Raw genomic sequence first — 26,255 nt, 5'->3', positions numbered from 1 at the left:
TTTTTAATTGATTAATTTTTCACTTAGTAATCAAGTTCTTAATTTTTAAAAGCAATCCTCTATATGTATTGCAAATAGCATTTTTTGCATTTTAATGATATATTTTGACAAGCAAAAGTTCCTAATTTTAATATAACAATGTTTGTTTATGTTGTACACTATTACTATGTATACATACACATACATTTACATATATGTATAATAAAACATTTAAAATTTTAGCAATTTTTAAATATATTAAATTTAATGACTGCAATAATATTCATCATGGTGTATAGCCATTATCAAAATGCCAAACCAAACTCACTGCCATTGAGTCAATGCTGCCTCATAATAACCATATAGAAATGAGAAAAATTGTTCCTGTGGGTTTGCAACTCTTTATGGGAGTATAAAATGCTGACTTTCTCCAGCAATTAGACTTTAAAGAATAGAATTTTATGTGAGATAATGTGTTAGTCTGGGTGGACTAGAGAAACAAACCCATAGAGCCTCATATGTATATATGAAACCAGTTTATATACAAGAGTAACTGGATATTGAGAAAACATCCCAGCCCAGTGCAGATGAAGTCCATACATCCATATTAGCCCATAGGTCTGATTCCAATCTATAAAGCCCTCTTGAGACTCACAAAGCACATGCAATGACAAGAAGATCACAGGCCAGTGGGTGGGAAGTCTTGTGAACCCAGTGGCAATGTAAGCATCTCAGAGCTGGCAGGGGTCTCCACATGGCTTCTCCAGCTCCCAAGGCTACATCACAGTAGGCCCATGTGACTTCTCCAGCTCCAGCATGAAGTCTATCAGCGTAGTGCCATGTGTCTTGTCAGTAGAATATCTCTAAGGGATGAGGAAGAGAGTGTGTCTCCTGCCTCCAAAGAGGAAAAGCAGGTTTTCCCAGAATCCTCAGGAGAAGGCCACGCCCACATAGAGGCCTCATGGGCTATGACCGATTGACAGACTAGATGTCACCCTTTCACTCTTAATCCTCTCAAGTCCCAAACTGACACCAGATTATGTAAATACCACAGATAGTGAACAACTTAGCAAACATTTTTGTGAGGAGAAAGAGAGTCTGACAGTTTTGGGAAATGGTTTCTACTTAAGTTTGGCTAGCTCATTGGATCCATGAGTGGAGGATTAGGAGACCCAGGGGTGGGGAAATGTTTGGGATCAGATTATATGTGTACTAGGGTCAAAAAGGACTCAAAGGCAGGGAGTTTGGTTAGGTTACCATGCAAAGGGTACTTCTGAGGATAGGATAAGATCATCAAAGGTAACATTAAGAAGATAAATCTTACAATAAAGTTCCTGATAAATTAAAAAAGTATTGAAGAGCTAGGAAGAGGTGATTTTGACTTGAACTAGAACAATAAGAGTAGGACAGAAAGAAAGGGGAATAAGAGAATCATTTTTCAGGTAATGACCACTTGTCTGCTAGAAGCCAACACTAGAAAGTAAAAGATAACCCTCAAGACTAAACCTGGCTGTTTGGGAAAAAAAAAAAAAGTACAGTCATGCAAATGTGTGCATAAGCAAATGTGGTGAAGAAAGCTGATGGTCCCTGGCTATCAAAAGAGATAGCGCCTAAGGTCTTAAAGACTTGAAGATAAACAAGAGATCATCTAGCTCATAAGCAACAAAGCCCACATGGAAGAAGCATACCAGCCTGTGTGACCATGAGGTGTCGAAGGAACCAGGTATCAGACATCAAAGAACAAAAAATCATATCAGCTTGTGCCCACCTTCTGATATGATCACTAAGACAAATGTGTAAATAAGCAAAGGTGGTGAAGAAAGCTGATAGTGCCCGGCTATCAAAAGAGATAGCATCTGGGGGGTCTTAAAGGTTTGAAGTTAAACAAGTGACCATCTATCTCAGAAGCAACAAAGCCCACATGGAAGACCACACCAGCCTGTGGGACCACGAGGTGTTGAAGGGATCAGTATCAGGCATCAAAGAACAAAAATTATATCATTGTAAATGAGGGGGAGTGCAGAGTGGAGACCCAAAGCCCATCTGTACATAACTGGACATAGCCTTACAGAAGGGTCACGGGGAGAAGACAAGCCAGTCAGGGTGCAGGGTAGCAACGATGAAACATACAACTTTCCTCTAGTTCTTAAATGCTTCCTCCTCCCCACACCCCCACCCCCTCTATCATGATCCCAATTCTGCCTTACAAATCTGGCTGGACCAGAGAATGTACACTGGTACAGATAGCAACTGGAAACACAGGGAATCCAGGACAGATGAACCCCTCAGGACAAGTGGTGAGAGTGGCAATACCAAGAGGGTAGAGGGAAGGTGGGATAGAAAGGGGGAACTGATTACAAAGATCTACATAAAACCTCCTCCCTGGGGGATGTACAACAGAAAAATGGGTGAAGGGAGACATTGGACAGTGTAATATATAACAAAATAATAATTTATAAATTATCAAGGCTACATGAGGGAGAGGGGAGGGGGAGCATGGAGGAAGGGGGAAATAAGGAGCTGATATCATGGGCTCAAGTAAAAAGCAGATGTTTTGAGAATGATGATGGCAACAAATATACAATTGTGCTTGACATGATGGATGGATGGATGGATTGCGATAAGAGGTGTATGAGCCCCCAATAAATTAATTTTTAAAAAAGAAAACAGAATTTCTGTTTACTAATAAAAGACCCTAAAATGTTTTTTTAAAAAGTACTATCATGTACCATATTGGAGAGATCAGTTGTAAAGGGTGATTAGGGCCAAACTCCCTTTGTGTAGATTTGACCCTGGCACCAGCACAATGAACTTCTGGCATTGGCACACTTCAGCTGAATAGCTTGGCTGCACTTTGAGTAGAAAAAATAACAACTCTGACGTAGAGAGTGACTCTCTTTAGATGAGTATGAAATAGATCATAAAAAATAAACTATGCCAAATATTGACATTGAAAACTCACACAAAGTTCATAACCTGGTAGGTAAAACTTTAAAAATCTCTAACCTACATTCCTAAAGACTGTATTCCATCGGTCATTGTCTCCCTGGCTCTCGGGTTACGTGGGATGTAGCTCTAATACTGTTTGAGCAGCTTACCCACACACAGTGGTACCTGGGTGCTTGCTTTGTTGTTGTTTTCTCACATCACTGAATCCATCGAGTTACATTTTGTTCTTGTTTTCCAGTAAATAAGATGATCAGGTAAAAGGAAAGAAGCAGAGATTTTCAGATGTACATAAAACCCATTACTTAAAATTTTTATTAATATTTTATTTTGGAATAATATATACATATATACATGTTTTGAAAACACAGATGCAATAGAAAAATATTATAATCATTATGATAACACCTGCTAGAGTTAGCCATATTTATATTTACCCTCAGAACTTTTTTAATCTAAATGATTTCTTATTCCATAACTAGAGTTATATGTCTATTTGTATACTTAATCATCTGTAGGATGATTTACTGTGTTACATTTCTTCAGTTACTTTCACAGATTCGTAGTATTCCGTTATTTACTGATGAATGTAAAAGTCACTTAGAATCCTTTGGTATTATAAATTTTATGTGATAGAGAACTGATGATGATATAGTTTACATTAGTTTTAATGATCTATGCTTTTGTATACAGCTACCAAATTAGACTGCTGTATAACAGATAATTCAATGATTGAAAATAATTTTTACTGCCCAACATCAGACTAATATCATTAATAATAAAAATAGAACATTTCAACCTTTCAAAACCCCAAGAAAATAATACTATTCAAAGCAGTTGGGCAAATAGCCATAACATGATTTTTAATAAATATGTTAAATGAATAGAAATATAAAATTTATCTGATTGTTTATTTTATTTAATTGCCTAGCCAGCATCATAAAATACTATTCAGAGTGGTAATTTAATGTCTCTAAATGGATACCATCGTGTTTATTACAACATATTGGTATCACAATTATGCAAATACAATAATTTAAACCTATGCACTAGTCGCTGAAAAAGTTATACATTCAAAATAAAACTTGATTAATAATCATATGTATCTATATATATATATATATACCATATATATGAATGCTTTAACTCACAAAAATTTGTATCATTACTTATTTTTAGTCTCTAAAATTGGTAATGGCATAATATTGATACTAAACATTATAGTCCACTGTTAATTTTTAATCCTGTGTATACAGTTGAGGAGTAACCCTGATCAAACTTAGAAACATCTGTAAATGAAATTTTGCTTTTAAGTAATATATACATTTTGTGGGAGTGCCTGCAGTGTTTAAGAGTGTATATATCACTCCAAAATGAATATTCTCCTTTCTGAGAATGTATTTATAATATATAGAGCTTTTTTCTGGATTTAAAAAAAAATCATGTGTGTAGAGTTTTTTTGGAGGAAAAATAAAAATAGAAGCAAAGTACAAAACTTTTATTTCAACATTTTATGACCTTCTGCTAGATTTTTAAATAAATTTATTGTTTCAGGGTTTAGTTTCCTTGGTTAAGTAAGAAATTTTGATTTAGTTAATGTGAATATAATTAGTTTTATGAAAGTACTGCTTTACCAAACAAGACAAAGAATAGCGGGGAAATGGGGGTTTGGACATCAATTATTAAGACATCTGTGGGATTTTGATAGGTTTGAAAATCGGGGTTCCTTTTCTGTTGTGTTCATCAGGGGACAGGAGCTAGCCTTCACTATAAATAGGTCAAGGAAGGAAAAGAGGTGCAGTAATAACCCAGCACCTCATTAGAAAATCCTGTATTTCCTGCTCCAGTAACCAGCTGATAGAAATACAGTTCATCTTGTCACCAGGTTTATTTATTTCCCATTCTTCTGCTGCTTTGTTAATCTTCCTTTTATGTCTGCTTAATAATACATGCTGGAAAAGTTCCTGAATGCCTTTCAAATAAGGAGAAGTTCTGAGGAGGATTGACAAATTTCTGTTGTGTCAACAGAGACATGGGCGTCACAGAGTCTGGAATTCAATGTATAATATCTGAAACAGATAAATGTAGACCCTCCCCTGCTCATTCATCAGATGAGAGGAGATTCAGGTCTACTAATTGGTTTTAATGCATGTTATTAGAATCTTATTGCCAGTACAAGAAAGATGCAATGCATTTCATGTCTCATAATAGGCTGCATTAAAAACTAACTAGCAGTATTAGTTTTCTACTAGCTAAAAATAAAACAAGGAGAGAAGAGGAAAAATATAAAATCTGTGTTGCTAAATGAGTTCTCTGGACACTTTGAGATCACGGACAGTGGTAAAATATAACATTTACCAAAAATGTAATAGTGCATGAATTCAAGACGTCTCTATCATGTAGAATTAATGACTATATTTATAAGGACATTCATTTCTATTATTCACTGGCATGAAGCTAATCTGGAGATGTGACACACCAAGCAATTTCTAACAATTAATATTACTGATCAAATTTCTTACTGACCACCACGTTCTAGAACTAAGCACTATTGTTTTGCTCTTCTTTGTCTCTTTTTAGAATATTAGGGAGCCTTAATTTATTACTTAATTTATTATTATTCCCAACTAATTTCTTAAAATTGGATATAAAAATGTGGACTCTAATACATATTTGAGGTGAGGGCATAATTCATCCCATAACAATCGGGCTTCCGGCGTTCAATGGTTTGGAGCCATTGGCATTTTCATGAGAGAAAGCTCATTAAGCCTTGGCATGTAGCCTGGTTTGTTACTCGAAGTTGGTATTTACACCAACTTTGCTTGACTCTAGTTATGGCAAGCTGATGGCATAGTATGTGACATGTTAGATGGTCACTACAAGGTTCGTGCTCAAGCCCCCAGCCCCCCAAAGGCGAGACTATAAGTTCCTATAAAGATTGACAGGTTCAGAAACCTTAGCCAATAGAATTGACATGGTAGTAGTGGGCGTGTCCTCATTTACAAATCCCATGAAGAAACTCTTGTTGGTATAAATAGTGTGGCTTATATACCTTCTCAGTACTCACTCTGTCACCTACTGCCATGGAATCAGTTCTGGATCAATACAGGGTTTCCCAAACGATCCATCTTTCTGGGAGCAGACAGCCTCATCTTTCTCCCATGGTGCAGCTGCTGGGTTTGAGCCATGACCTTAACTGAATCCTTGTCTCCTTGTCACCAATAAGGATTGTAGATGACTTACGTTGACTCCTGTTTAGGGAAAGAACATATTGCTCTTCAGAGTGATTGTCCACCACTTTAAACGATTGTATTTTTTATTTGAAACTGCAAGCCAAGCAGTAGATGCTCTCTCTTTAGCTTATCTCCTTTCCTGAGAGTGTGGCAAGCTACCAAGCAGGACAAACAGCGAACAGAACCTACAAGTGCGGTCACTGAAACCATGACTACCAAGGCAAGGGGCCTTCCTATCCTATTTGACTATTTACAGAAAGCACATAGCTAATATCAAAGAAATGTTAATACTCTTTTGGAAATGCTATTTTCAAAGATAAGACAGCTTCCCCACAAATGCCGAGAGTAGAAAGAACAATACAGACAGCAGGACCAGGTGCAACGCATGACTATCCAAAGGGCAAGAGGTGTTTGAGTCTCTTAGAAAATGGAGAGTGCTTCGACGTTAAAGCTGAGTGTGCTCGTTCTTGGTTCTTAGGTTTGCTAAGAGTCGGAATAAGGAGGCCTAGTGGCATAGACCTTAGGAGCTGTGCTGCAAACCCAGCTTCTGTGATTCGAAACCACCACGGCTCCTTGGAAGAAAGACCGAGCCTTGGACTGCTATAAAGAGCTCCAATGTCAGAAACTCACAGGGCAGTGCTACTCTGCCCTGAGCCGTCATGGCCTTGATGGCAGTGGGTTTTGTTTTGGTTTAGAAGGGCTGGAATAATTTGAATTAATTTTTGTAGTTCAAATCCTTCTCCCCTGATGCTGCTTATAATACAGTAAGCATTGGGTTCTCAGCCTTGTTACAGCCGCCACACCTTCCACTTATACAGCGTGCCCCTCCATAACCATGTAAGAGGAATTTCCATCCTCAACATACTCCCCTTCCTTCACAGACCTCACACCTCCCCCCACCCTACTCATGAGAGAATCGCTGAATTAAAGAGCAAGCCAGGTAATAGTGGAAAAGGCAACCGCATGACAGTCAAGAGGTCTGGACCCCACTCGGGGCTCTGCCACTCTTTTTGTAAATCACTTCCATTTATCAACGAAGATGATTGTGCTCAGATTGTGCATACATTTCCTGCCCAAACCATTTTATGAAGTAAATTGTAGTTATATTAACATCCTTAAATTTTAGCCAATATATAAAATAAAACTGATCAAATCTATGTCTTTGCCTGGGTCTAGTAAAAGAAAAACAAGCCATTGCTTTTTTCCAGTAATACTAATTTTTTAACTTTTATTTCATTTAGATAAGAGAAAAATCTCCAAATTTTGTTTACTCTTCTCTCTTTTTGATCTACAGAAGACTTTTTTTTAATTGTGGAAAATATCATAGATAACAAAACATGATTACTCCAACAATTCTCACAAGTACAGTTAAGACTCTGGCTTTGGTGATTTTCAGAATTTGGTCCTAAACAGACCTCTCTAGCAATTTTATACCAAAAAACAAACAAGCAAACTCACCACCATCCAGTCAATTTCCACTCGTAGTGACGCTCTGGGGCAGAGGAGAGCTGCCCCTGCGGGTTTCTGAGACTGTCAATCCCTACAGGAGTGGAAGTCTTAGCTCTCTCCTGAGGAGCAGCTGGTGGGTTCAGACTGCTCACTTGGTGGCCAGCAGCCCAACAGGAAACAGAGGGCACCGCCAAGGCCCCTGGTGCTACCGTACTGTGAGGGAGGGAGCCCTGGTGGCGCTGTTGGGTCAGCACTGGACTCTTAACCTTCAGGTTCAAAACCACCATGCAGAAAACAGTTGGGACTATCCATGTACCAATGTACAGCCTCTGAAACACTATGTAGAGCCAGTGTAAATGGTTATTAATCAATAGCAGGGGGTTGGTTTTCTTGTTTCTTCTCGTTTGTTTTGGGTGCTATTGTGTGATAAGCATTGCACTGCTATCCCAAAGGTCGGTGATTCAAACCCACAGTCACTCCTAGAAATAAAGGTGAGGTTGGCTGCTCCTACTAGTAAATGCAGTCTTGGAAACCCTATGTAAATTCACAATGAGAATGATTCGATGGCTTTTAGTGAGTGAGGACCATTTTAAGAAGCCCTGGGGGTGTAGTGGGTTATACCTTATCCTACTAACTTCAAGGTCAGCAGTTCAGATCCATGAACCTCTCCACAGAGGAAAAATAAGGTGTCTACTGCCAGAAAGACTCACAGCTTTGGAAACAAAGGGGGCAGTTCTACCCTGTGCTGTTACATCAGGATGAGTCAGGTGTACTTAGAGAACCCTCTAAAAGAAATGCTGTGGCACAGCGATGAATGTGCTAAGATGCTCGGGGCAAGATATGACAAAATAATCATTTATAAATTATCAAGGCCTCATGAGGGAGGGGGCGGGAGGGAAAAAAAGAGGACCTAATGCAAAGGGCTTAAGTGGAGAGAAAATGCTTTGAAAATGATGAGGGAAAAGAATGTACAGATGTGCTTTACACAAGTGATGTACGTATGGATTGTGATAAGAGTTGTATGAGCCCCTAATAAAATGTTTTTTTTAAAAAAAGAGAAAAAAGATGCTAACTGAAAAGGTGAGGTTCAAACTCACGGGTCTGCTTCCACAGAGATGTCCAGCCTTGGATGCCTCAGGGGACAATCCAGCGCTGATCTGTGGAATCATTATGCGTCTGTCCACTGGAGATCGGTGGATGCTCAGCACCCTTTTCTGTATCTTCCAGTAGTCCCTTTCTGGATTTTCCCTCACTTGGTTCATCTCTTTTCTGCTTGGCTTATTTCATCCGTCGCCTACCACATAGGCCTTTCTTTTCACTGGAGTCAGTTCATGTTGTGTTTAAAGTTCACTGATTAAAAACAAAACACTCACTGCCATCGAGTCACTGGTGACCCCTCGTGACTCCCCTGTGGGTGTCTGAGACTATAACTGTTAAGGGAATAGAAAAGCCAGTCTTTCTCTTCTGGTGCTGCTGGTGGTTCCGACTGCCGTAGAGATTGCAGCCCGTGCATAGACACCATACCACCAGGCCTCCTAAACAAAACAGGGAGTAAGCAAACAAACAAAACCCATGTTTAAATCTGACACTGACAATAGGCTGCTGAATGAGTTGCCCTGAATTACTTAATATTGGCTCTTAAGATTTTTATCTATAAAAAGGAATGTATATCCATCAAACCAACTAGTACTCTGCTCCAAGGAAAAGAATACTCCAAACAAAATTTGACAGAATTACAGATAGATAGGTTTCTTATTGCTAAAAATCCCAAAGGTTATCTGCTTCCGGTGTGAATTGATAAAGCCAAAACCAAAACCATGGCCCAGGCCACTGAGTCTATTCCTAGGTAGAGGGGCCTTACTTAGGATTTCCTAGACTTATGCAAGCAGACATCCTCATCTTTCGGCTGGTGAACAGTCTGTCTCAGTCCAGGTAGACTAGAGAAGCAAGTTCATAAAGACACAGTTGTGTGTAAGAAAGAACTTTATATACAAGAGCAATTAAGTAGTGACAAAATATCCCAGCCCACTCCAGATCGAGTCCATAAGTCTGATAATACCCCATATGTCGATACTAGTCCATAAATTCATCTTCAGACACACGCAGCCATGCAATGACGCCAAATGCAGAAAGATCACTGTCCAGTGGGTGGAAAGTCTTGTGGATCCAGTGGCAGTGGAAGCCACTCAGCACATGGTTCTTCCAGTTCCCAGGACTCTGGCTGCATCAGGGTAGCTCCATGTAGTTTCTAGTCAGAAATGTCTCACAGAGAGTGGCCACCTGTCTGTGTCCAGCGTCCAGTGAGCTGTTTATCTCCTTCACACCTCCAAATGAGTTCATCATGCTACTATCTAATTGACAGGCTAAACTCCACCCTTCACTCTTACGCCTCAAATTGACACCAAATTATGTAATTACCACAGAGTCCAACCCTTTCCCAACATTGTCTCTGAGGCTCAGATAATGCCACTACATTTCGAACTTTCTTCATCTCTCAGCTTTCTCTTCTCTTTGTTCAACCTGCCCTTGGGCTCTATCTGGTGGGAAAGGTCAAGCTTTGAACTGCTCTTGATATCTAGTCTCATAAGCTTAAGTACAACAGAAAAGACAAGTGTTCTTATCCCAGTAATTTCAACAGAAGTCTTGGGCTGATTTTGACAGGCTTGAACTGGATCATATCATCATCTCTGAAATGATCACTATGGTTATTTGTGGAATAAAGCTCAATATGTGGCTAATAACTAGATCTCACATCTGTCCCTGGAGCTGGAAATCAGTCCTGAACACACATGTAAGAAAGTAAAATTCTATGAAACATGTTTAGAGTCATTTCTTCCAAGAGAAGAGAGAATAAATGTTAAGTGGTCCAGAAATAACTACTTTGCACTCTGCTACCTGTCAATTTTTTAGTAAAATTAGATAAGATATTCACAAAGCATTTAGCACAATACCGAGTACATAATCAGTTTCCAAAGCTGAATACAATCCTTGGCAGCAGGAGCTATACAAATGTCCAGAGAGAGACGAGAATCAAGAAGTGACTGTGGGAGAGGTGGGTTGGGGCAAGGGGAGCTGTATCATGGAGTTCAAAAGGAATAAAAGGTTTTGAAACTGATTGTCATAGCAATTGTAGAATATTGCTTGATGTGATTGAACTATGGAATGGTGTGTTGTCTGGATTAATTCCTAATAAAATGGCTTGGAGGGAAAAAAAGAAGAAGGTATACCAGCCCCACCCCCACAAAAGTGACCCTTGCTGGAATTCGTAGATGAGAAATTTGTAGATCATCATATTTCACATTTTGATTATGTTTCTTCCTCGCTGGGCTTTTAAGAAAGTCTTATCTATTGTTTGTGAGAAGCTTCCTACACATATTTCACTTAATCTTACAATATTTAGACTAAGGTACAAGCATAGCAAAAGCAGTTTTAAACCCTTCAAGCAGCCTCAGACCTGAGCAGTTAATACATCCATAAAAGGCATGGGAGAGCACTCCTCGGTCCTCAGTGCTCGACCTGGTACTGAGACTGTAAGGAAGCCATGAGGACACTGTCCTACAAAGGCCAAATTCCTTTCATGGCTAACGCGTGAAGGATGCAATGGCAAACACAACAGGTAAGGGGTTGGTAGCATAAGAAAGCAGGGAAGAGTGAGGAGGAGGGTTACCAGCAGGAATTCTGGCTGAGTTCCATAGCAAGAACTTCACTCCTTGTTCTGCCACTGACTTACTGTATGACTTTTGGCATGTTGCTTAGCTTTTTCTTCATTTATTAAAGGGGGTAAAAAGATAACTACATTTAGAAATGATATGATACTGTGTTCCTTTATCTTCCCCCACATAGACTGGTAATAGTCCCAGCTTATCTCCCTGCCTCTTGACTCCTACAATTCACCATTATGCTAGCACTATGCTTCTGCCAGAAATCCATTTTCTAAGCTGCAAATATGACTTCTTTATTTCCCCTTCAAAGACTTCTCTCTTTTTTTATCATTTTATTAGGGGCTCATACACCTCCTATCACAATCCATACATACATCAATTGTGTAAAGCACATTTGTACATTCATTGCCCTCATCATTCTCAAAACATTTGCTCTCTACCCAAGCCCCTGGCATCAGGTCCTCATTTTTCCCCCTCCCTTTCCACTGCCCCCTCCCTCATGAACCCCTGATAACTTATAAATTATTATTTTGTCATACTTGCTCTGTCCCACATTTCCCTTCCCCCACTTTTATGTTATATGTCCCCCCAGGGAGGAAGTCACATGCAGATCCTTGAAATCGGTTCCCCCTTTCCAACCCACCCTCCCTCTACGTTCATTCCCAGTATCACCACTCACACCACTGGTCCTGAGGGGATCATCTGCCCTGGCTTCCCTGTGTTTTCAGTTCCGATCTGTATCAGTGTACATCCTCTGATCTAGTCAGGCTTGCAAGGTAGGATTCAGATCATGGGAAGAGGGGAGGATGCATTTAGGAACTAGAGGAAAGTTGTATTTTTAATCGTTGCTATATTGCACCCTGACTGTCTGTCTCCTCCCCAAGACCCTTCTGTAAGGGGATGTCCAGTGGCCTACAAATGGGCTTTGGGTCTCTACTCCACACTCCCCCGCTAATTCACTATGGTAAGATTTTTGTTTTGATGATGCCTGATATCTGATCCCTTGACACCATGTCATCGCACAGGCTGGTGTGCTTCTTCCATGTGAGCTATGTTGCTTCTGAGCTAGATGGCCGCTTGTTTACCTTCAAGCCTTTAAGACCCCAGACGCTATATCTTTTGATAGCCAGGCACCATCAGCTTTCTTTGCTACATTTGCTAATGCACCCATTTGTCTTCAGCGGTCATATCAGGGAGGTGAGCACACAATGATATTATTTTTTGTTCTTTGATGCCTGATAACTGATCCCTTCAGCACCTTATGGTCACACAGGCTGGTGTGCTTCTTTCATGTGGGCTTTATTGCTTCTGAGCCAGATCGTCTCTTGTTTACCTTCAAGCCTTTAAGACCCCAGATGCTATCTTTTTTGACAGCTGGGCACCATCAGCTTTCTTCAACACATTTAATTGTTCACCCACTTTGTCTTCGGTGGTTGTATTGAGAAGGTGAGCAACATAGAATGCCAATTTAATAGAAGAAAGTATTCTTGTATTGAGGGAGTACTTGAGTGGAGGTCCAACGTCCCTTTGTTGTGTTTTCCTCCGGTAAGCCAATAATTCTAATGTTGTTCTGCTTCATAGCATCAGACATAGCTCTTAAGTTTTCTTCAGCTTCTCTGATGATCTTACTAGATTTTTGTTCCTGTTTGTTAAAGTCTGCTTGACTGTCCTCCAAGTCACTGATGTGGTTCTCTGATTCCTCCACTTGCTTCTCGAGGTCCGTGAGTCTGCTACTGGTTTTTGTTATCTCCTCCCTAAGCTCCTGTATTTCTCTTTGATTTATGACTTTTACCTCTTCTATCATTTCATCCTTTTTCTGTATTGTTTCCCTCAGATCCTGTATGACTCCAAGTAGCATTCTGAAAATTTCTTTCTGTGGCAGCTCAATGTCTGCTTCTTCTATGCATGTCATTATGTTCAGGACATCTTCTGCCATTGCCTTTTGTTTCCCCCGTTTTTTTCATTGAGGTCGTTGGGGCTGATGGTTGTTTGCATGGCGTGGTTTTAGATGAGCCAGGTGCCATTTTCCTGGGAGTCTAAGAGCACTGGCTCTCTCTGGGAGACTTGTAGGAGTGTTTCTTCGAACTGCCTATAGCTAATTTCACTATGGAATTAACCTACCACTTTATCCTCCTGTGGCTTCCCTCTCAGGGGAGTGACCCAGAAGGGTGGCCTACTTTGGTGTTGCGGAGGTTGGGCAGAGGTTCCTACAGAAGTTTGGAGCGTTTAGGAGTATTGGCAGAGCTGCCTTATGCCCCCAGGCACACAGGCAGGAATTCCCCAGTAAGATGTTGAGCAGAGTATCACTGGTGGGGGTCAGCAGGGATTTTCCCAGCCTCCCTACTTACATAGGGTGGAGCTGACTTAGCTCAGTGTGGTGCAGGTATAAATGCCCTAGGCTAAGGGGAGTGGTCTGGAAGTTAGCAGTAGAGTGTGGGAGACCAAGAAAGAAGCAAAGAGGAGAAAAAAAGGATAAAAAGCAAGCCCAAGCCCGATGAGCCTGAGGATTTTATTTTTTATTTTGAGTATAATCAAATGAAATTGTCTTTCACAGTCACTGGGATCCTTGCTGTTTGAAGCTGACTCTTGCTATAGCGGGTCTTTGTTATGCTAAAAGCCACCAGGCCCTGTAGCTGAGTTCTGGCATCCCTTAGCTAGGTTGTTTTTTTTTTTTTTTTAACATTTTATTAGGGGGTCATACAACTCTTATCACAATCCATACATATATTAATTGTATAAAGCACATCTGTACATTCTTTGCCCTCATCATTTTCAAAGCATTTGCTTTCCACTTAAGCCCTTTGCATCAGGTCCTCTTCCCCCCCCCCCCCATCCCCACTCCCTCATGAGCCCTTGATAATTTATAAATTATTATTTTGTCATATCTTTCCCTGTTTGACGTCTCCCTTCACCCCCTTTTCTGTTGTCTGTCCCCCAGGGAGGAAGTCACATGTATACCCTTATAATCAGTTCCCTCTTTCCAATCCACTCTCCCTCTACCCTCCCAGTATCGCCCCTCACAGCCCTGCTCCTGAAGGGATCATCCACCCTGGATTCCCTGTGCCTCCAGCTCCTATCTGCACCAGTGTAAATCCTCTACTTTATCCAGACTTGCAAGGTAGAATTCGGATCGTGAAAGTTGGGGTGGGGGGTGGGGGGAGCATTTAGAAACTGGAGGAAAGCTGTATTATTCTTCATTGGTGCTACACTGCACCCTTACTGACTGGTCTCCTCTGCTAGGTTGCTTCTTATGCTGATTTATGTTAAGGGCCTCCTCCTAAGTGCTCCTTGGAGCTGCGCAAACAGACTTGGGACTGAGTTTTAAAACAATAATATATTTTCACCCCTTGTTGTTTTTTTGTTTTTTGCTTGTGATGTGCTCCGATTTGGGGGCTGTCAGGCAGACCGCCAGAGGGGGAGATCCAGCTTATCAGGGGGGTTATTTCCTTCTCGGCCAATAGGAACTAAATTTGCTCCCTGGACTCCCAACTTTCCGCCTATTTTCTCCCACACCGCGATCTTCCTAAGGTAATACCATATTTATCTTTTACTCTAAATTATGGCTACCCGCCACCACTCCCCTGGCCGTGGACTCAAGGCAGCCAACCATGTGGAGAGCTCCGGAGTGGGGTTCCCCTCCTGTCTGGAATTCTGTCCCCTCTCTGGCATCTGCCAGCAGAAATCGCTGCTCCTGGCAAGGGCACAGCCAGCGCCTCCAGGCTCGCCAAAGCTAGAGCACTTTAAAGTGTCGTGGTTTGCTTTGTGAGTGGCAATCCCACACAAAAAGGGGTTCAGGAGAGACCCTGGTACCCTAGTTCTAATTTCAGGATCCACCTCCCCGTTTCCTTCGCCTTTCTGGTCTGGCAGCAGGAGCTCCGGAGGGATGAGTCCTATCTGGTCACCATTTTCTCCCCTCTCCAAAGGCTTCTCGTTACTGTTTGCAGAGAGGCTAAACTGCGTATTCTAACATTGTGATCCTCCCACGATCGGACCCGTGTCTACCTTCCCAGATTTATTTTTTCCCATGTCCCTTCACCCACTACAATCTTATGCTTAAACTTCACCCACATTTGCTGTTTAAACTTCCTGGAATATCACATGCTACATCTCACACCTTGCATGGTCACTTTCCTCTCCTTGGAACTTCAATCTTCCTGATGAATGCCAAGATCAATTCTACTGAGTCGTCTGAGTAGCATTTGCGGGGTCTTCCCAGCAGCTCCTGCTCCAGAACAAGCCACCTTCTCCACTGTATTTCCTAATTAATGATAGCCAAACATATTTGCCTGTATATGCAAATGGGAATACTTATAAGGAAAGAGGAACTGATAAGACAGAAGAAAAGGGAGGAGATAATACAAGGGGTAAACATTTTGAAAGGTATAAAAAAGATTGGTTTACAGAGGGTGAGTGGAAGTATTGGCCCTGATTTGATCAGAGACCTCCGTTTCTTTTAATAGAGGGAGCATCTAGGGAGAAGACAGAGCTGTATCTAGGTTGATAGACTGGGTGCAGGGAAGAGGGAGCAGTGTTCATTTGATGGCTGCCCTTTTCTTCATGAAGTATGGTGCAGGCTAGGCACAGGGAAGACAAGGGCTCTGTAGCTGATTTAAGGATGAAAAGATAGGAAAGACTAGTCTGCAAACTAGGCAAGTTGAAGCTAACTTCAAGTCACAAAAACGTAATCACAAATGATTACAGAAAATTGGCAGCACTAAAAGTAAGCCAATTAATTATCATTTTAATATTTTTTCACTATATCAGTTAGCTGTAAAAAGAGTGTAGAATTCTGTATTCTTACAAAGGTAAATTGCATGGCCCTAGAACCCTCTAAAATCAGCTTTAGATTCCTCAAAAAATAATACATATTATCTTATCATATATATATGAATAGCTCCATATGTGGTGCATCAGAAGATTCCCCCAAGTTTTCTTACATGTGTGTGCTTGTGCGTGTGCATATGAGTATTTGTGTGGTTAACAGGATTTGATGGAAGCCTGTTGAAAGGACAGGTTTCCCTGGATTCTGCTGCATTCTGTAGCTGGAACCATAGGAGTAATGATGCTTCTCGCTTGCCTTGATGTTCAGTTTCTCATTTCTATTCCTCACCTAGAATTCATTACATGAACTATTGATCACTACCATCATGAATCTACTTTCTGCACAATTAGTGGAAATGGCAAAATTGGTATTTCTTTCTTTGCTAAGGTATAAACTCCATTTACAATGGGTGAATTATGACCTCCTAAAGTGATTGAGGAGGAACCCTGGCATTTAGTGATTAAAGTGGTTGACTGCTAACCTGAATATTGATTCAGACCCACTGTGGAAAGTATCAAAAGCCTCCCACATTTCACATACACACAGGAAAAATAGTTGAATAAAGAGTTAAAGTTAAGACTGTATTCGGAAAGGACATGACCACATGCTTTGGAACTGACCTTAGTGGTTCCCGAAAGGTGCTTTAGTTACCAGTTGAAATAACTTGGTAGATATAAAAACTTGGGAATAGATGTGTTTGAACCAAAATGTCCTTGTCTCCACCATTTGCTTATTTCTGGAAATTTTTTTCTCTATTCCTTCTTAAATATCATTACCTGATTTCTATTCACCATAAGATACAGTAAGCTTATCTAGAAAATGAATATATTGTCCAATGAAATCAAAATAAAGATGGGAACCACAATTGTTCTGTTTCTCCCTTGATTGTCAACCAGTATCAATGACCAATCTACCTAGACCTGGTTCTTCTTCAAACTTGAATAGCACGTGCTACCTCTAAATTTTCCTGCTCAGAGGGGAGAAAAACTTTATAGCTGTGCCTGTGTTCTTTGACACTTTGGGACCAATTTGGCTTAGAAAATCCTTGCAGGAGGTTTAATACCTTGACTCTCTTTCTGAAGACTGTGTTCTTTAGATAGAAGCAAAATGCCCCTATTTTCCCTTTTAATTTTCTTGTTCCTCCTTACACCCAATCATAAAAAATTTCATAGCACTCTGGTGCAAATGATTTATGTAAAAATCCCATTCTTGTCATTCTATGATTAGAAGGCTGTTTCCCAACAAGCTTTACTAACTTTAATCTTCTACCCCTTCAATCTACATATAATCATTTCCTCACATACTGTGATTTGATTTTTTTAAAAGAGACTTATACACTCTTGTCAGTACATAGAGCCTTAAAACACATTTAAGCCAAAATTAATGTAGTTTTGCCAGGTATAAGAAGTGATTCCTCCACTCCAGTCAGAAATGACTTCTAGACGGCTAGCATTGTAGTCCGTGAAGATTTGGCTTTGATTTGTGCGTGCCCACGAATAGTCTCAACAGAGACAATGGACAGAGGTAGCATTTACTTTATGTTTGCATCAAACAGCTTCTTCCCAGTGACAGAGGGAAAGGTATGGAAGTTGTTGGGGAAAACACTCTCCATTACCAAGAGGTGGTTTCTTCAGAAGTGAGAGGCATTCCTGCACTGTGAAGGGAATGCTTAACTACACACCTGCTAGAGAATCCCTATCAGCATTCGGTCTTTGCAAAGCGGCCTCTGCCTCATACAAACAAAATGGACTACAAGGAATTGCTCATCAGTTATTTTGACATGGAATTAAGGGATCTTTGATCCTAAATTATAAGACAATACAAGCTCACCCTTGGAACTGGTCTTAGATTGTTTATAGGATCTGGAAAACCTTGCTTGAGATTCCTTCAGGACTCCAAGTTTGGCAGGGCCCCTGCCAGAAATCCCAGGGCCTGAAGTCCAGCTGCCACAGACTCTTTGTCGTGAGAGCTTTATCTTTGTAGCCATACCCTGTTCCACAATTATTAATGATGATTATTCAAGAGAGATTTATTTATCAATTATCTTTATGACTCAAGAGCTACTTGTAAGAGAAAGGAAAGCCACAGCAAATGCCTGGTTTTGCTATTCACTCACTCACTTATTGTGATAGTTACATAATCTGTTGTCAATTTAAGATTTAAGAGTGAAGGGGTGGAGTTTAGCCTGTCAATCTGGTCACGGCTTGATGACCCCATTTGGAGGCGCTAAGGAGATGAATAGCAGGAGGCAGGACACATGCTCACTCCCTGGGAGGCCTTGCTGTGGGGCTATGTCCACAGGAATGTGGAGCCATTTCCCATGGAGCTATGCCAGCACCATGACAACACAGAACACTCATTTTGTTCACAGCATCTTAATGTCTTCCTCAGTCCTGGACTGAATGCTTTGATTTGTGGTATTAGAGCCTCCGGTGAATGAATTCTGCCCTTTCCCTTTTGATAGATCTGCCAGGTACCAAAGCCACAGTGCACAGTGGAGCATGTGTGGGAAACATCCACAAAGGTAATCTGCCCCCTGACAATGTCTGCCCCGAGCACAGGCAGGGAGCTCCTGCCGTGCCATGCGCAGGCCATCGAAAGTCAGTGGATTTCAAGCTTTGACTAGAGCCCCTCATTTGCCTTGATTTAAAGGCCTCACTCTCAGTTCTTTATGGAGTGTTTAAGTTTTCTTACAAGCCTCATAGGATTCACAAGAACCTTTACTCCTTAACTGTAAACCTTGTTGGTGTAATTGAAGCTGTTTTGCTGCTATAATTTCTTCCTAATGTTACAATTTCGGTCAAGTCTTCTTTCCCTCTGGAAGCATTAATTATTGCCAGTTTTGAAAAGCCCCTTGGTGTGTGTGTATTTCTGGTTCCAATCCCAAATCATGTTATCTTCTCCTCTTCTTCCTCTAGACAGATGAATTGCTCACCTTTTTTCCCTTTTCTCTTCCTTATATCCCATGCATGCCCTTCTTAACGACCGCAGTGTCAGTTAGAGTATTTTTGCCTACCAGTTAGCAAGTCAGCATTCTTCAGAGTTTCACATATTTTACCAATTTGCAGTACATGTCTCAGAATAATGGATTTAAACTTCACTTTATTTGCTATTAGCTGTGAAGTTATTGGCCACTGGAGCTTATGATAGTCCTCAATTACTATAGATTTACCTGTGGTTTATAGCATATCATTAAAATAAATGGCTATTATCCAGTGACAAGCACTTCGCTGAAATACAAAATTAAAACAGGATTGCTTCTTCAAATATATCAGTATTCAGGAAAAATATTCTGTGGTTTCAAGTTAATGATTTTTTTGTGCTTTAGTTAGTATGGAGACAGTTTCAAATCTAAATTACATGTATGCTTTATTATTGATAAACTTATTTCCACTCATACACATATACACAACACCTTTTGCCATAGGAGAAAACTACTTAATTGCACAGGACTATATAAAAGACGGAATATTTCCAGATAAGAGCAATCATCCTTCAAATCTCAGTTCCTGAAGGACCACACTGGACCATCCCTGGTCTTTGCACTGGAGGGAGAGCAGTGTACTAGACACATTGACAGTTCCCGTGAGGTCTGAAACTTGGACCAGATTTTTCCTCCATGTTCAATGTATTGTGTTCTTTCTCATCTGATCATTTTCCTGAGAGAATTGTGTTCTCCAACAAATATGGAGGTGATTCACACACCGGTTTGTGTTTTCCTGCTTGAAATGATGTGATGTATTTATCCTGAAGTCATATGCTTCTGACAGTACACAAGTCAATTTCATTATATAAAAATGAAATGCACTGAAATTTATTATTATTTTACTAAACATAAATCAGGTAATGAATTCAACATCTATTACCTAAGGAGTGACGTTTCAAGCCCGCTGGCCATATGTTTCAGTAAATGTGTTTCCTTGTTCATTTACTGCTACATTTTGAATCATTGCCTCTGCCCCGTGTGGTTGTTGATGTCTCTCCCTCCACCTTGAATGAGTCTATTTCTTTTCAAAGATGAGAGCTTCTTTAAAGTCATAAGAAACCTTGGCTTGAGCTGCACAAAACACCCGTTTATGACTCTCTTGTATAGAACTTCAAAGAAGAGGTAGCAGGAAAAGACCCATGATGTCTTTGTATTTCGCCTTTATTTTGAGTTTTAATAAAATAAAAATAAAAATGCAGTAACACTATTTTCATGAACGTTTTACTATCTACTTTGACATCCTCAAATATTTTGATTCAGTTTCTCAATTCCTACATATTTTATGAATATTCTTGTGTGTGATTTTTTTTAAGAGTTGTAAGTTTGTTACAGTTTAATACCAACCGAATTTAAAACCTGGGCACGAATATGCAGAAATTTATTTGGAAGCACTTTTAATAAAAACAAGCTTATCTGAAATACTGGGTAGCAATTGCTAAAATTTCCCATGTAGCAATCAAAGGATACCAGCAAGTTATCTGTTCTGCTGTGATATCTAGCTCTGAAATAAATCGACAGATAGATAGATAAATAAATGTCTTCATGTGTGTGTGTTCTCTCAGGAGGTCGAGCTATGCCGTGTTAGCAGCCAGGAGAAGCTAGGTCTGACAGTCTGTTACCGAACGGACGATGAAGAAGACACCGGCATTTACGTCAGCGAGGTAAGAACTTTGGTGGCGGGGGATTGAGGAGGGAGAGGCCACCGATGGAGTGGAGTGCCTTACAAGGAGAAAATCCTTCAGAGGTGGCATGTGAAGAATTGGCTATGGTCCAGGACTTGTCACTTTCAATTAGGAAAGTAAATTATGTTGCCCAAGTAATGTAATTATTATCAGCTTGTTTAATGTGGATGCTTTCACCACAGAATCCCACAAAGCAAAGCATGAAAGTGGTAACATTATCTAGATTTCAATAAATTCCCACAGACATCTAGAAACTTGAGCAGAGTTTGCAATCAGCAAACATTTTGTTCCTCCTTGCCACTACGCCTTCCTTCAGTTTGGTTAACAATCACATCGGCTAATTGTTTTCATCTAATATGTACAAAAATCACACATTTGACTTTTCCCACGAGATGGATGGGTTGGAATACCCAACAAGCGCCCCTGTGTGTTTGTTCCACTCTATGTCTCAGAACCACTCTCAGGAAGCCCAGGAGATGCTTCTTGACACCTTTGATGTCAATGATTGTGAAAGACGTGAAGTAGAATTTATGACCCAGGGTCGTTATTGGTAATATATTAGCACAGGACTTACAAAGTAAAGCGTTCCCACTCTTCTTGTCTGTGATCGTGAAAAAGAAAACACTTCCTTTGATGAAGCTGTTTGAAGCATCCAACTGGAAACATCGCATACCAGTGCTAATTTCATTGCTTTTAGAGTTTAAAAAAAATTTTTTATGAGGTGCTGGTGGTCAAAAAATAGAAATCTCATTTCTCATCTTCCATGCAGAAGACCAGGTTCAGTTTCTCATGCACAATCACAATGATGATAAATCACTGCAGACTCATTTATTATGTGGAAATACTCAGAAAGAAGGTAATAGCCAACATCTCGTTAGGATGGGGCAACTTCATGCTACACTTGAAGTACTTTGTTTACAAACAGGTTTTGATAGCGAATGCCTAAATAAATGGTTCCAACACACCAACAGGAATGTGATAGATGAAATTACCCCCTGTGAACTCTAAGCTGTCACTCATTTGGCCCATAAAAATGTTGATAAACTCTTAATAGAACCTTAAATATCTACTTATGTTAGCATAAAGTACAGTTAATACACTTATTCCCATTATGTACATTGTTCTCTAGTAATAACCTTCATGGATCAGAATTTTTTTCATTTATTCAGCAATTGAGAATATAAATCTCTTCATAAATTAAGGTGACCACGAGACAGAAAACCCTTGAATAAGTATGAACTAAGAGTACAGTGGCCAGCTTTTCTAAGATTACTACAGGAGTTATGAAAGATCACCATCTTTCACACTCGTTCATTGCCATCAAGTCAATGCCAACTCCTAATGACCTTTCAGGGCAGAGGAGGGCCACTCCAGTGACTTTCTGAGGCGATAAATCTTCGCTGGAGCAGAAAGCCTTATCTTTTATCCCTGACAATGGCCGACAGGTGGGTTCAAACTACTGCCAACACATAACCCATGACGCCACCAGGCCTCTTAAGAAAGAAAAGAAGAAAAAGAGAGAGAGAGAGAGAAAGTAAGTCGCCTTAATAATAAGTGCATTTCCTGGGCCCAGAGTATCCTCTGCTTAACGTGGTCCTAAATCAGCTGACGACCAAGTCTGACAAGTGGGAGTCAGAAATGTATACGAAAAGGCAAAAAGGGTCTTCAGATCAAGTTCTCCACCCACACCCTTTCGTTTTATCCTTGTAAATTCTAGAATGGTCCATGTACTCTTAGGATCAGTGGCTTTTAACAGAGAAAAAACTAGCTGACTTACATTGTGTCATAAATCAACAGAGAAATTCGAACCATGTCTTTGCAAGGGTGTATTAAGACCAGGTTTGAGTTTGTGTGCATGCGTGTGTGCACGTGTGTGTGTGTGTTAGAAGGGACAGGCTACTGCATCACCGACTGCAAATGTTCATCCTATCTGTATTACAGGTAGATCCAAATAGCATTGCTGCCAAAGACGGCCGGATTCGAGAGGGGGACCGAATTTTGCAGGTATGGAATTGTTTTCTTATGTTTCTATGCTCTCTCCAACAGATTTTCACTTGTATCCTGATAGATGTTGGAGGAAATCATTTGTCTTTGCTTTTGGACATTAGCATCTTCCAAATAAAGAGCTACCAAGAATTCTTGTTTTTAGTTAAAAACGGTGAATATAATGAGCAGTTATTGCCTACAGTTACTGGTAGAGACACTCGCTGTGAAGTCAGAGTAGTTGACCGTGTGCTTGCACACATCTCTTCTCCTTCTGTGTTCAGCTGGCTCCTCATCCGAAAAAGGAATGGGAATACCACCTGCCACTGAAAGTGAAATAAGGGACGCCTGTGCCGTGCTGACACAGCCCCTGCAAGTGCTTCATAAACAGTCACCAACGGCCATCAAGTCCATGCAGCCTCATCACAGCCCCCTGGAGGCCCCCTCAGAGCTCTTGGTGGTTTCACACAGTGGACCATGCAGATCGCATTCCAACTCGTAACCCCTACACCATGAGAGCTCCATTACTACCAGCATAGCTGTCTTCGTTTCTGACAGTTTCTATGACACAATGCCATAAAGTGGGTCACCTAAGAGTAGAAAAATCACTTTTTCCAGTGGTAGAAACTTGAAGTCCAAATCTAGATGTTGGCAGAGATGTGCACGCTCTTTCAGCTCTGAGGAAAAAAATCTGTCTTGTGTTGTCTTCTTTGGATAAGCCCCGGATGTTCCTTCAAGTGTCTTGACTTTTGCATGAACCCTTCTGTGCGATCTTTCCCCCTTTGTGTGACTCTATTTCCACACCTCGCCTCCTCTTTGAGAAGCTCGTAAAGAAGGAGCCCGGGTGGTATAAAGGGCTAGGTACTCAGCCACTAGCCGGAGGCCTGGCAGTGTGGTGTAATGCTTATGTATTGGACTCTGACCTGTATGGTCAGCAGTGAAAAACCACCATCCTCTCTCAGGGAGAAGGACAGGGGTCACTATCAGTCAGCATTGACTCAATGGCTCTGAGTTTGGAGACTGAGATTCTAACCACATGGTCAGTGGTTCAAACCCAATGTCTGCTCTATAGAGGAAAGATGAGGCTATCAGTTCTCATGAAGATTTACAATCTCAGAAACCTAAGGAGGCATTCCTGCGCAGTCCTGTAGGGGATCTATGAGTCAGCATTGACTTGAGTCTCAGGAGAGGATTAGAACCCACACTACTCTGGTATGGTTTAGTTAATTAACCTGAGAACATCTGCAGAGAAAAGCTCAGTTTCCCCCAAAGTCTCCTTCACTGGGGCAGGGGGCAAAACTTAAACATATCTTTCTGAAGGATGTGATTCTATGCATATCAGAATAATCAGTCATCTCTGTCTTTTCCAGAATTAACTAGCTGAGCATGGATTCTACTTTCTATTAACATATAGGTGTCTAGAGGGGAAAACATTTTTTAAACAAGGGCAGATGGAGAAAATGTGATTTCTCTTCCAAGCGGGAATGTGGAACCTAGAGACTGATGAGATTCCCACCTGACAAGGGAGATGGTTAGCAGATCTTGGGGAGATGCAGGGCTTGAAAGGGGGTCCCAAACCAAATGAGGGACAATCTTGAAAAACAGAGTTTAGTCTTTCATCTGCCCCAACCCATCTATCCCTTCTGAGTCTTCAATCATAAAGAACAGATGCAGAAAGACACACAAGGTCCTCGGCTTTTATATCAAAATGAACCCCAAATAAGACCACAGGCTCTGGGGACCGAGGCGGGGCTGATCCTAGCAGCAGTACCGAGGAGATTCAAATGGCAGCTGGAGGAGGTTACACGGTGTTAAAACCGCTCTCTACGACGTTTCCTCACTGGGATAGAGCTCTAGTTCCTCCTTCACCTTATCCTGGAGATGGCTTTCTTGGATTCAATACTCTGCTTTTTCTTTTCACCCACTCCTGAAATATGTGCAGTTTATTGCATGTCATTTGTACCTCAATAATTGTGTTATTTTAAGGCTAAGCCTTCTGGGAGTCAAGGTCAAAGGGCACCTCATATTTTAGAGGAAAGATGAGATGGTCTAGGAGGAGAAAGGGTCACAAGTCAGGGGCAGACCCCACTAGAAGTGGGGCCGGCTCCCTGTGGCTTGGCAGCCGTGGAAGGCTCTGTGGGTGTGGACATGCAGCTGTGAAGTAAACTTGGGATTTTTTAAGAAAGATTTTATTCAGGGAATGGTGATTCATTTGTTGGTAAAAATATATTGCTAGCTCTCAAATAATTTTTAAATTTTTGTGAAGGACAGTATGGGCTCTTCTGTCTCAAAAGTTTGCTGAGCCCTGGCTAGAGGATCCCATACACAATATCTGAGACTTGAAGGGAAAACCTCACTCAGTGACTAACAGATTCAGCACTCTTTTGAGAACTAGGGCTTCAAAAGTGGACAGGAGGTGAAGGCGTGAGAATATTGCCTGGAGAGAGAGAGAGAGAGAGAGAGAGAGAGAGAGAGAGAGAGCCTGGTGATTGCCTTGAGATAGATAGTTTTTAAAACTTAAACCTTCCTAAATGACGTGACCCTTTAATGCAGTTCCTTATGTGTGGTGACCCCAACCATAAAATTATTTTCATTACTACTTCATAACTGTAATTTGGATACTGCTATGAATCGTCATATAAATATCTGATAGGCAGGATGTATTTTCATTGTTACAGATTGAACATCATTAAAGAATAGTGGTTAATCACAAGAACAATGTGCAATTATATATTGTGAAATATTTATTTCTAATGCCAAATAAAAGAAATGTTGTCTTGAAGCATAGTGTAGCTTGGGTAGCAGTCTTCACATCAGGTATCTACATGTCGTCAAACCTGCCTTGAGATGGAGAGAGGAGCAATGTCTCCCTTCCTAAGACTACCATAAATATGTATTTTCCAATGGTCTTAGGCAACCCCTGTGAAAGGGTCATTCGACCTTTCAAAGGGGTTGTGACCCACAGGTTGAGAACCACTGTTTTAAGGTCAAAGATAATCAGTCAGGGTACCTAGTAAAAATGTCTGCTTTGAGCATTGTGCACTTTTAAGAACTATCTGTAAAGAACTAGCAGTGTTTGCGGGCAGTGGGGGTGTGGTGTTGTTCAAATTAACAACAGCCTCCCAGAAGAGTCCGTAGAAACCTTAGGAGGCTGTGCAGGAGCCGAGGTGGCATAAGGGTTATGCGTCGGGCCGCTAACTGCATGCCCCACTGTTCAAAGCTAGCAGCCACTCTTCCGGAGATGGCCAAGACTTCCTGCTCCAGTGAAGACTCACACAGAAACACACAGGGGACAGGGCCAGTTCTCCTCTGTCCTTTAGGGGCGCTATGAAGAGTGACAGACTTTGGGACAGTGAGTTTGGTTTTTAGCTTATGGTCTTTTGATTCTCTGGGTAACATTACATATAGCAATTGTTATAAAATATTATACCTCCCCACTTCCTCTTCCACCCTCTACTCTCCTCACGCCCTTGCTCAGTTTTAGTTTCTAGTCTACTGCAGGCAAGTCATCCA

At 40.9% G+C, this 26,255-nt stretch overlaps 1 protein-coding gene across 2 annotated transcripts in view; it reads left to right on the top strand.

The window, feature by feature from the left end:
• PDZRN4 (PDZ domain containing ring finger 4) overlaps positions 1–26,255 on the top strand; it is a 414,099-nt gene that overhangs the window by 369,665 nt on the left and 18,179 nt on the right. For both annotated transcript variants that reach the window (XM_075553025.1, XM_075553026.1), the window contains 2 exons: positions 20,640–20,738; positions 22,701–22,763. In XM_075553025.1, the coding sequence (XP_075409140.1) occupies positions 20,640–20,738; positions 22,701–22,763 (162 nt within the window). The remainder of the gene's footprint in view (positions 1–20,639; positions 20,739–22,700; positions 22,764–26,255) is intronic.

This window comes from Tenrec ecaudatus, chromosome 6 (genome assembly GCF_050624435.1).
Source record: "Tenrec ecaudatus isolate mTenEca1 chromosome 6, mTenEca1.hap1, whole genome shotgun sequence".
Lineage (NCBI taxonomy): Eukaryota > Metazoa > Chordata > Mammalia > Afrosoricida > Tenrecidae > Tenrec > Tenrec ecaudatus.
The sequence above is the reverse complement of the archived record's forward strand: the minus strand, read 5'-3'. Positions and strand labels throughout refer to the sequence as shown.